Consider the following 12,171-nt stretch of genomic DNA (forward strand, 5'->3'; position numbering starts at 1 on the left):
TTCAGAACGCAGCAGGAACCCTGGACCAGCGATAATTAAGGATCATCTCCAAACCCTCATATATCAAATGTCATGATGCTTTCAGTTATATAAAAAAAAAATCCTCGTTTTCTTCATTTTACCCCAAGCGTATGCATGCTTTTGCACTCCCTTGTAATTAACATATGCTTCTGGCTGACAGTGTTGCTTCCTCTTGTCCTCTCCTAATGACTAACACGCAGTACTGATTCACTTGCTGTGTGTGTTATCACCACTACTGCTTTCAGTGTACAACCATGAACATAGAACACTGACTTGAATTAGTGTTTCATCGCCGATTATATAAAAAACACTAGCACGGTGCTTATACCCGTGACTTCTTTCATAAAAGTTGAATAAACATCTTGTTACAGAAAACAGCATCGCAATGATTTTCTCGGTTATGTAACAACACGCTCTTTTATGTTCGTTATTAGTCATGGATTACGCGGCGAGTCTGTGATACAATTTAAAGGAGCACATTAACACAAACTTGGAGCCGTGCTGGACTGAAAATTAATTAAGAACCAATCAGGTTAAAGAATTAGAGAACACAGCTGGGGTAGAACGCATTTTATATTACTACAAGCCTGGACACTAATGGAGCAAGATTTCGAATGGAATGCAATACACAGCATTGATTTTCTTTTCAGAGACGTGTGCGCAAAATGCAGCTGTGAAATTCTCGAACTCCTTCTGTTTGGACTGACGTACAAACAATTAATGTAAATCGGTCACTGACCTGGCCGTCGAAGCAGGAGGGCGGGGGAAGCAGGAGGGTGTTTGGCCAGAGAGGTGAGCGTGGCATTCAGTCTAGCAGAAGAAGGAGGGGGTACATTCTTGCGATGTTCTCTTCGATGGTACAGAAACTGAGTGGTGTTCATGAACTCCTGGCCGCACTCCATGCAACTGTGCAGCGCCTCCGCTAGGCCGTGCTCACTACTGCGGTGCTTTGCTAACACGTGCTCGGCATTAAAAGAGCACCCGCACTGACTACACAGGAAATTCTGGTGTGCGGAAGGCGTTGAAGGCGCTTCCCCATCCATCCGTGCCAGTTCCACATTGCTCAACTCGGTCTCCACTTGTTTCTCTTCAACTACTTCCTCGTTCGTGGGTACAGCTTGACCTTCAACTTCCTCCCCTTCCATGTTTACAATCCCCTCGACTTCCATCTCCTCTACTTGTTCTCCTTCAACTACCTGAGGCACAGGTTCATCTCCACTTGTTTGGATGACCTTGCCTCTAATCTCGTGATCGAGCTCCACCTCGACCTGAGCGATGGACACAGCCTCCGATACCGTTTGCTCCAGGGTGGTGATCTCCATTAGACTCTGGCCCTCTCCGGCAGTGGCTAGCAAGAGCAGACCCTCTCCTGGAGCCTCCAGCAGGGTGGTGGAGAGCTGGGGAACCTCCACCTCTTTCTGCTCCTCTTCCTGTGTTTGACTGCGGTGCTGTTTGCGGTGGTAAAGGAACAGTGTGGTGTTGAGGAAGCCCTCGCCGCACACGCTGCACCGGTGGATGGTCTCCTTCAAGTTGTGCACCGTCTTCCGATGAGTCACCAGTTCTGAAGCCAAGCTAAAGCAGCGGCCACACTCCACACACAGCAGGCTAGAGGGAGGCTTGGCCTTCTTCTGGCCTCTCCGTCTCACTTGCGGGCTCGGTTCCTGCACAGGCTCGGTGCTCTCAGGCAGCTGAGGTGCAGGCTCCTCGCAGGGCTCAGGGGGATCACTGCTGCTCGGTAAACTCGGTTGGGTCTCCACACTCTCTTCATGTCTGGATCCTTCTTCCAACTTAATTGGCTGGTTATGATAGTCTACTTCACTCTCATTTGCGACTGCCTGGCTGACTTGTTGCGACTCTGAAGTGGCAGCCGCGTTCCCCGGTCCAGGTCCAGTCTCCACGTTACAGCCAACCTTTCGGTGCTGCTGCCACAACAAGAGTGCATCAAACAAGAGCTCACAGTCAGCACACTGGTAGAGGACACGCGGCACATCTGAGGAGGTTACAGGTTTCCTCTCGCTCTGAAACTCCGGTACATACACTGACTGAGCTTCCAACTGGAAGAGGAAAAGACAACAGGAAAAAAAAAAAAAAGAAGTGAATGGGTAGTTAACAGTCAAGTCTCGTCCAAGGAGAAGGATAAGGCTGGCTGGACACAGCAAAAATTATTTCTGTGGGCATTTCATTCCCCCATTGCATTTAAAAAAATAAATAAATAAAAGCAGCGTTAACTTTATAATTTGAGGGTTGAGCACAATTCAGTGTGAACAAAACAATATAGTGCATAGGTATTCACCCCCTTTCGTATGAAACCCCTCAATAAGAGCTGGTCCAACCAAATCACTGCATAAGTCACATAATTAGTTGATTAAGATCCACCTGTGTGCAATCAGTGTCACATGAGCCGTCACATGATGTCTGTATAAATCAGTCTGTTCTGGAAGGACCCTGACAAAGCAAGCAACGTGAAAACCAAGGAGCCTCCAAACAGGTCAGAGGCAAAGTTGTGGAGAAGTATAGATCAGGGTTGGGTTATAAAAAAAATATCCCAAACTTTGAATATCCCAGGGAGCGCCGGGGCTGCCCCGGTAGAGCGTTCACACGGTACAAAGTTCACACGGTACAAAGTAGCCCCTGAAAGCTGCTTAAACCGGTGCAAATCTAACCCTGCTCGGGAGGTGGTTTAAGAAATTTACTCCGGAGTAAATGCTAGTTTGCGGGGCAGCACCGATATAAAATGGGGCGTCTGAACGCTACAGGGGTAGACTCGCTACGCGTGAGGAGAGTTGATTACATACGGGCATTGCATAATTTGCATCCTGGTATTTTGCGCTTCCAAAATGGCGAATATCAACAACAACAGAACTGCGTGTCTTCCAGTGTTGCCAGATTGGGCGGTTTTAAGTGCATTTTGGCGGATTTGAACATATTTTGGGCTGGAAAATGTCAGCAGTATCTGGCAAGACTGGTGTCTTCATCCACGTTGTTTTCCTGGTGCTTGGTGACGCCATGACAACCGGGAAAAGGAAGTACATTTTCACGTATGCGCATATTTCATTTCCGCATTATTACTATCGTATAGCACGGTCGCAAAAACTGCCGTGTGAACGCAAGTGGGGCTGCACCGGTGCTAACACGCTTCTCTCTAGTAAGCAGGTTTGTGACATGTGAACGCTTCATAAAATTTACACCGGTGTAAGATATATCACAACAAAATACATCGGTGCAGCATCGATGCAAATATGTGCCGTGTGAACACCCCTAAAGACGCCAAAGAGAACACTGAAGGAGCTGCAAAGATCCACAGCGGAGATGGGAGTATCTGTCCATAGGACCACTTTCCACAGAATGGGGCTTTATGGAAGAGTGGCCAGAAAAAAGCCATTGCTTCAAGGAAAAACTAAGACGACACGTTTGGAGTTTGCCCAACAGCATGTGGCAGACTCCCCCAAACACATGGAAGAAGATTCTCTGGTCAAATAAGACTAAAATTTAACTTTTTGGCCATCATGGGAAATGCCATGTGTGGTGCAAACCCATCACCCTGAGAACACCATTCCTACAGTGAAACATGGTGGTGGCAGCATCATGCTGTGGGGATATTTTTCATCTGCAGGGACAGGAAAGCTGGTCAGGACTGAAGGAAAGATGGATGGCACTAAATACAGGGCAATTCTGGAGGAAAACCTGTTTGAGTCAGCCAGAGGTTTGAGACTGGGATGAAGGTTCACGTTCCAGCAGGACAATGACCCTAAACATAGTGCTAAAGCGACACTGGAGTGGTTTAAAGGGAAACATTTAAATGTCTTGGAATGGCCTAGTCAAAGCCCAGACCTCAATCCAATTGAGAATCTGTGGCATAATTTGAAGATTGCTGTACACCAACACAACCCATCTAACTTGAAGGAGTTGGAGCAGTTTTGCCTTGAGGAATGGGCAAAAATCCCAGTGGCTAGATGTGCTAAGCTAATAGAGACATACCCCAAGAGACTTGCAGCTGTAATTGCAGCAAAAGGAGGCTCTACAAAGTATTGAGATACCTGTGCACACTCCAGATTTCTGTCCCCCCCCAATCTTATTGTGTCACAATAAAACAGCAATTTGCACCTTTAAAGTGGTAGGCATGTTGTGTAAATCAAACGGTGCTAACCGTCCAAAAATCCATTTTAATTCCAGCTTGTAATGCGACAAAACAGGACAACCACAAAGGGGGATGAATGCTTTTGCACGACACTGAATCTCTTTAACAAACCTGTTGAATTGATTGTGCTACATCATCACTGTGCAGTGGTACTGCACGGAGGAACAGACGTACCGATGTGACGCTGAGTATGGCTGCTGGAAGCTTGCATAATGCACTCCAGTAACAAATCGCTCCTTTAAGTCCATCAGAATTTTTTTTTTTTTCAGCACACAAACGTCTTCGGTACGTCTATTCATTTTACCGTCGACACGTTCTGAAAGCCAAATTCGATTAACTTTTTTCCCCCTCACTGCACTTCCAGTTGCAAGAAAAAAAAAGCAAACCGCAAAAGACCATTCCCTTATGCCACTTTCTAATCGCGAACCTAGCAGAGCATAAACACCCTCACAGCTTTTTCTCGTGTCACATTCAATACCGTTATTAACTGCGGAGTCTTTAGGAAGGACCCAGCAGGGGGGTTGTATTACAGTAATCCGATGGAACAGTCTGCGACATCCTCTTTATCTGACGAGACGAAAGCTGTCTGCCAGCTGTGTGCTGTGCCAGCATTTAAAAATAGTCCGAGCAGTCGTAGACTATTGCTACCGGTGGCAGGGTATTTAGATTGAAGCACAAAAGTTATGGGCCTTTCAAAGTCTATTGAAACAGGTAAGATAGGAGTAAATAGAAAGCACATAATAGATACCGAGCGATTACGCTTTTGGAATGGCTCGGGCGAGGGAAGAAGTCATTCAAAATGGTGTGAGGTAATGAACAGGGGTCTTGTTTATAAAGCTGGCGAGTAATTCATGATATAATTGAGAGCACTGATTACGCTGGGCTACAGCCAAAATGCTTCCAAACTATATATTATATATTAAATATAGTCAAACTTGACTCATTCTGGGTCGCTGAGAACGAAAATGAAATTTAAAATTGCTCACTGGCTCTAATTTTCAGATTTATTCATAGAGTCAATCTTATGATTGAGTTTGGACAGTGCTTACTTTTTTTGGCAAAACAATGAATGATGCAACCTGAAGCCGGTATTGCATCACACGTCATATACTGTATGTTATTCCTAGAAGTCACTGATGATGCAATCATAAGTCAACTTCTATCACTCTGCTGAACACGTTGCCCTATGGACCTTTTTCACGTGACGTCACGACAAACGCGGCCGCCATTTTGGACATGTACTACCAGTAGTTTACCACAGCCAGCATTGAGGAACGGCAGCAAAGAAAGTGTTTATTTTCAGCAAGACTTCCATCATGCCACTATATTGTTGTGCACCTGGATGTAGTAACCATCAACAAACAAGGCAAGGGTTATCATTTTATCGGATCCCGACGGAGAAGATGGATAGCGGCCATTAACAGATTGGCAGCCCTCGGCATACCAGCGCTTGTGTAGTGACCACTTTGTTGGCGGTAAGACGAATAAAATTAGCCAGAAAAGGCATTACATTGCTGTTAACATTCTGTGGCGGCGAGTGTGTAACCAAATAGGCTAAAATAACCCATTGTAACCTCTTTGTTCTTCTGTAGTAGCTATTAGCTAACGACATTAGCTAGCGTTGTGTTCCTTTGCTGTTGGTAGACTGTAGGACAGATCAGAGGCAGTGTCCTACAAACAGCGCTTAATTTGAGGGGGAGCAAGCCGGAGCGCGCTCCGGAACCTCGGGCGTTGGCTCCGGCAGCTATTTACACTGGATCCGGTGATCCGACACCTCTTTTGACTATGTAACAAAAAAAAAAAAAAAAAATGATTGTCTTTAGGCTTGCCATCCTTCCACTTGCGAGTGGTAAGTGATATGCGCTGGGATCACACACACAGCGGCTCAGTCCCGAATCGTGGCTCGTGCACTTCACTCGCGCGCTGTGTGAGCTGCGCAGGGCCGGAGTGCGCACCCTCCAGAGGGCACTCGCTGTTCAGGGCGGAGTGATTTGGAGCGCAGGATGCCTGCGGAGCTGAGCGTATCCGTGTATTGGTGTTGCTGTGTGCAGACGAATCGTGTATTGGTGTTGCTGTGTGCACACTAATCGCTTTTAAAAACGTTAATCTGATGATCCGCTGATACGGTCTAATGTAAACATGGGCTAAGTGTTCAAAACAAGAGGAACATGTATTTGTCTCTTAAATCCAGGCCGTTCCCTGTAATCTGTCACAACGGTTGGAGAAAGTAATGGCAAATAGCGAGTGCACAAGCCATAGAAGGTGAACTGTACACAGCGCCAGGGCAGTGTGATGGTATGTCTACTTTTAGATTGTGTTAGCTTATCAATGAACACACTCGTCACTCGACGAGTTTCACGTCTTTACGACGGATACTTAAATATGTGTTAGGTATTATTGTTGCAGTCTAAGCAGTCATTGTAGCAGCTAGATGAGCGAGAACCGAAAGGGTCTGTGCCATAAACCGTTATTTCTGTACGGCGTTGCTAATGTGTCGTTACTGTTGTTATCTCTCCCTCTGCTCGCCCTGTAAATGCCCTACGTCGCTGGATAGCGAAGGTGTTTTCTGCATCTCGCTCCTTTTTCTTGTATGTTCTCCGTTTGTCGCCTTCCTCGCATTCAAACCAATTCGAGCCGAAGTCCGCTACATGTCCAAAATGGTGGTCGCGTTTACGAAGGTCACGTGACTGAAAAGGGTCTATACAGGGCTGTGAAACGGAAAAAATAAAAAAATGCAGGGGGTCTGGGGGGCCCCTCAGAAGCTGAGGGTATGGAGTCCACATGGCCCCAGAAACCAAGTAAATCTTGCATCAAATGGAACATTGTTAGCATCTCCTGAAAGAGAAAATTGCTCCCAAAATGTGCATATTTTAATGATTATAGCTTTGTTTTGACATTAAAACTATCCATCAGGATTTCGTAATATTGAAAAAAACAACATGACTTGAAAATTTCTTATTTATAAACCAACATATACATTAATTAAGAACAGTTTAGCGACATGAATTAAATGAAGATTGAAAATACTGATACGCTACGTTCACACTGCAAGGCTTAATGCTCAATTCCGATTTTTTTGTGAAATCCGATTTTTTTGTGAGGTCGTTCACATTAACAAATATATGCGACTTGTATGTGATCCTCAGTATGAACGAAAAGCGACCTAAAAGTGTTCCGCATGCGCATTGCAGGATACGACGACGTCACACGCAGTGAGCATGGCCAGTGTTTACGGAAGTAAAACCGCCCGGTTGCGGTATGACCCATCCAATCTAGCTTGAATAGCTGCATCCCCCCAAATGGAAATCAGCTCCCTAACCTCTGCGTCCTTCCATTGAGAAGATTCAGAACCTTCACAGCCCGAAGCGTCCCTCGCATTGATGTCATGCGCAGGGGCGCAGATACGTTTTTTGAACTGGGGGGGACAAAAAACTGGGGGGGGGGACAAAGCTGCCAGCAAACCAACCCCAACCCCGATATGCCTGTCAAACTTGTTGTTAGTAACCATAGCAACCAAGCTCGAGCTCGCAACCTGTGCAGTCTGCGCAGCTCAACCAACCGAATATCAGTCTTTGTTTTATGTGAGTTGTTGCAACTATGTATACACTGCTGTGCACCTCAATAAACCGAATGGTAATTAGTCTTTTGATTTTTCCGTGAGGTTTGCCTTATACAAAGAAAGACAGCATAGACGTTTTTTCCTCCCTATAAGTGGGGGGGACCGAACGAGGTGAATTTAAATCTGGGTGGGACGAGTCCCACCCTCTATCTGCGCCCGTGATTATGCGCCATGTTGTTGTAACTTTTTTTGAGAGACCCGCCGCCTACTTCAGCGCAGAATAGTGACGTTTGTGGCTTGTTGATGGCGTGCAAGTCGGATGAATGCGACCTGGCGGTTCAGACTGAAGTCGCATATGAAAAGAGCGGATAGGGATCGGAATTAGGACCACATATCCAAACGGCCTGGGTCGGATTTGAAAAAAAATCGGATCTGTGTCGTTCATATTGTCAATAAAAGATCGGATACAGGTCACATATGGGCGAAAAGATCGGATTTGAGTCACTTCAGCCTGCAGTGTGAACGTAGCCATAGGCATTTCAAGAACCATAGAAAATTTATAAAATCAAGTAAAAATATCAATAACATACCTTTGTTTTAAAAATGTCACCTTAAAACTTGTTTTATTTCTTGCCATTTCATTCATATATACAACCCCGATTCCAGATAAACCCAGATAAAACGTACACACTTACATCATATGCCAGCTCGGATACATGAAACATTGATCATGCTAAGGAATATGATAGTCAAGAAAAAAACAACCCTAATTACCATTAATTTCCCACCATATAAGATTATCTAAGGTCGCCTCTAGGGCAGGCAACGCAGTCGTGCAAGTCACTCATTTACAAAACAAATCAATCACAATTTTACAGCAAGTACACCAATATTAGTACACAAAGGGAAATTCTCGAGTGTGTAATTTTCCTGCGATAATTAAGAGGAAAATTAGGAAGTATGCACAATCCTGAATTACACTTCAATTTACATTTCAAATATCTTTTTGGCTTAAAAGCAGCACTTCCAATGGAGAGCCTATTTCAGATAATTACAGCTGTGCATTCAAGCACCATTTTGGGGGGGAATCGGATTCAACTAAATGGAGGCGTTCACCATCATTGTATGTAATTACCTTGGGTAATAACGGTGCCTAAAGCTATGTAGGATTGTAACAATAGGGTTGAAATTAGCAAAGATGCAAGAAAAGGATCCTTTAACTTTCCAGGGACATACTGGTTGATGACATTAATTTAATAAATGCTGTGCATAACAAGATCAACTGTGAGCTACTGCTCGCTTACGTATCCCCCCCCCCCACTCTCGCTCATATCAGAACGCAAGCGATCGAAGGAATAGGACACTTATTATGAATGTTGACTTCAACAAACAATGAACCCTGAAACAAGTAAGTAAAGAGCCGTGTCTCTCCCCAGGGATTTCAAATAGCATCCTGCTAAACTGGCATTCTGAAACAGCGTCAAAATCCACCCTGTGTGTTTCGCAAATACATTCAGTCGGTAAACAGGAAGTGCACGTGCGACAGACCTGAAAACGGTATACAGGGTATAGAACCCCAAGCTGAAGCTCGGTACCAAATATCAAGCGGTTGTGATTTGTAGTTGCTGAGAAAAGTCTCATCTCATCTCATTATCTCTAGCCGCTTTATCCTGTTCTACAGGGTCGCAGGCGACCTGGAGCCTATCCCAGCTGACTACGGGCGAAAGGCGGGGTACACCCTGGACAAGTCGCCAGGTCATCACAGGGCTGACACATAGACACAGACAACCATTCACACTCACATTCACACCTACGCTCAATTTAGAGTCACCAGTTAACCTAACCTGCATGTCTTTGGACTGTGGGGGAAACCGGAGCACCCGGAGGAAACCCACGCGGACACGGGGAGAACATGCAAACTCCGCACAGAAAGGCCCTCGCCGGCCACGGGGCTCGAACCCGGACCTTCTTGCTGTGAGGCGACAGCACTAACCACTACACCACCGTGCCGCCCCTGCTGAGAAAAGTGTTATGAAAATTTTGCAAATCCAGTCTATATGTTTTGTAAATGCATTCAATTGGTAAACAGGAAGTGGATACGGGACAGACCTGAAAACGGTCTACACCTTATAGACCCCTTTCACTGACGTCACCCGAAACCGGAAGTAAACAGACCCTGCGCCATTTTGGAAGACCAACAAACTCGTGATTAGGGGAAAATAACGGCAGCGGTATGTGAACCCACGAGAATAAAGTGGAGTGGCAAACGACTTAAACAAACAAATCTGAGCTGTTTTATTTATGATTTATTGGCCCAACAGTAGACTTGAAAGAAACCTGTGTGAGACTTGGCAAAAAACTGTGGATATAATGGATAAGTCTGTGCATGATCTGCGGACACTTTGAGGTAAGCAAACGCAAGAAATTCAGATTTAAAACATGCTAAATTGGCCCCAAGCTGATAACTGTATGAGGAGCAAGCCTCCCAGACTTCTACAATTTAATAATAATAATAATAATAATAATAATTTAGGATGGTTTGGGGCTTGCTCGCTGCTGCCAGGCTGGTTGTTGAGTAGCCTGACTGGTTTTTTTTTTTCTTGCGTGTGGTATCATTGTTGACGCGAGGTTGTTTTTTGAACATGCCAACGCGGACACGATTTCCCCTGATGAGTTATGACTTCAGACGCGATGCGTGTGTGGAGGTGTGGAGTCCGCGTGATATGTGCGTAAGATAGGCTTCTCATGTGTTTGGAGATCCGCGCTCCGAGACAAGCGCAAGCACACACACCCCCAAGGGAAAAAAAGGGACCCCCCGAAAATATCGGCATAGTTCGAACACTGAGTGTAGGCACTGGGTGTAAACAACAAATAGTTTACAATGTCTGGGTAGCAAACAGATGGCAGAATCCTCCTTATGTTTCCATTCTCCCTTGCCCCGAGTCTTATCATATGGGTCAAACCCATCAATCACAGCCAGTTTCTCCACATACCGTGCCCTTTCTGCAGCTGGTAATGTACTCACATAACCCGAATTATCAGCCATCGTGTCACTTTACTCTCGCTCGTACTTTGTTTTATATTGTGAGTGCATGTACTTGGTCTTCCAATATGGCGCCTAACAAAATCTCGCGGCGCGGTGACGTCATGTGAAAGGGGTCTATACACCTTATAGAACCCCAAGCTGAAGCTTGGTACCAAAGATCAAGCGGTGGTGATTTGTAGTTGCTGAGAAAAGTGGTATGAAAATTTTGCAAATCCAATCTATATGTTTCGTACACTACCGTTCAAAAGTTTGGGGTCACTTTGAAATGTCCTTATTTTTGAAAGAAAAGCACTGTTCTTTTCAATGAAGATCACTTTAAACTAATCAGAAATCCACTCTATACATTGCTAATGTGCTAAATGACTATTCTAGCTGCAAATGTCTGGTTTTTGGTGCAATATCTCCATAGGTGTATAGAGATCTTGCAGTCACGTGACCGGAAAGTACACAACCGACATCTTGTCGGTCAAAAACACCGCTGAATACTGCTGCACTCGTGTACAGAATGGATCAATTTCAACCGACGGACTACACGGCTCATTTTTCTAATGAGCAGATAACTAGATATATATGTCTAAAATAAACGATCTACAGATTTGTGACCCTTATGGCTTACCGGACGGAGTTTTCACGACCGGATTTTGAACTGCCAGCGGAATACCCGGACGTGTATGATTACCTCATTAACTTTCCCTCGCTGTTCAGTGGTGAAGCACTGCGTGCTTATAAATCTCTGGACAGTCATCTTTACAGAAATTCAGGATGTGTCAGCGACTCAGATGTGGCATCTTGTAAACAAGAATCCTCATTGGATGGATAAGTCACTTAAGTATTGAGTATAGCACTGACCAGCCGATTATAGAATAGAATAAGGTAATTCCAAATCGTCCATGTTGTTTACATGGATCTGGCGTTGGAGAGGTAGAGGCTTGGCAGTGGAGGTTTGAGTGGCTGTTTTCTGAGCTTAGTCAACAGGCCGGCTCTGCCTGTAGCCTCGCTTTTGCTTCCGCTCCCGGCACCGCCTCCTTCGCTTTGCTTCCGATAACAATCCACGGAGACCCCGCTGGTCTCGCTATCTCCTCCGCAATGATGATGTTTTTTTTTTTTTTCTCGTCCGGAATGTTGTGCATGCGATGGAAATCGCTACAAACCGTCATTTTCTGCTGGAAACCAATGTCCAGTAAGTCCATACGGTTGTAGTGGATATTGAAGTCCGGTACAGACGAACAACACGCAAAAATGCACACAAAAAACATAAAAAACATGCACAGGTAGGGAGAGCTTGTAGCCGCAGCCGTTGTAGTAGAATTGTATATAGTAGGGTTTTCCAGAAGAAAAGGTAGAAGTAAAAGCAGAAGTAGAACCAGAAGTAGAAGGAGAAGGCGGAATATGGCGTTTGACCGACAA

The 12,171-nt window shown here is 45.1% G+C and overlaps 1 protein-coding gene across 2 annotated transcripts in view; it reads right to left on the minus strand.

Moving 5' to 3' along the window:
- The window catches only part of znf574 (zinc finger protein 574), an 84,831-nt gene that overhangs the window by 47,133 nt on the left and 25,527 nt on the right, over positions 1-12,171 (minus strand). For both annotated transcript variants that reach the window (XM_060921530.1, XM_060921531.1), the window contains exon 3: positions 761-2,075. In XM_060921530.1, the coding sequence (XP_060777513.1) occupies positions 761-2,075 (1,315 nt within the window). The remainder of the gene's footprint in view (positions 1-760; positions 2,076-12,171) is intronic.

Source organism: Neoarius graeffei, chromosome 5, assembly GCF_027579695.1.
Source record: "Neoarius graeffei isolate fNeoGra1 chromosome 5, fNeoGra1.pri, whole genome shotgun sequence".
Taxonomy (NCBI): Eukaryota; Metazoa; Chordata; class Actinopteri; order Siluriformes; family Ariidae; genus Neoarius; species Neoarius graeffei.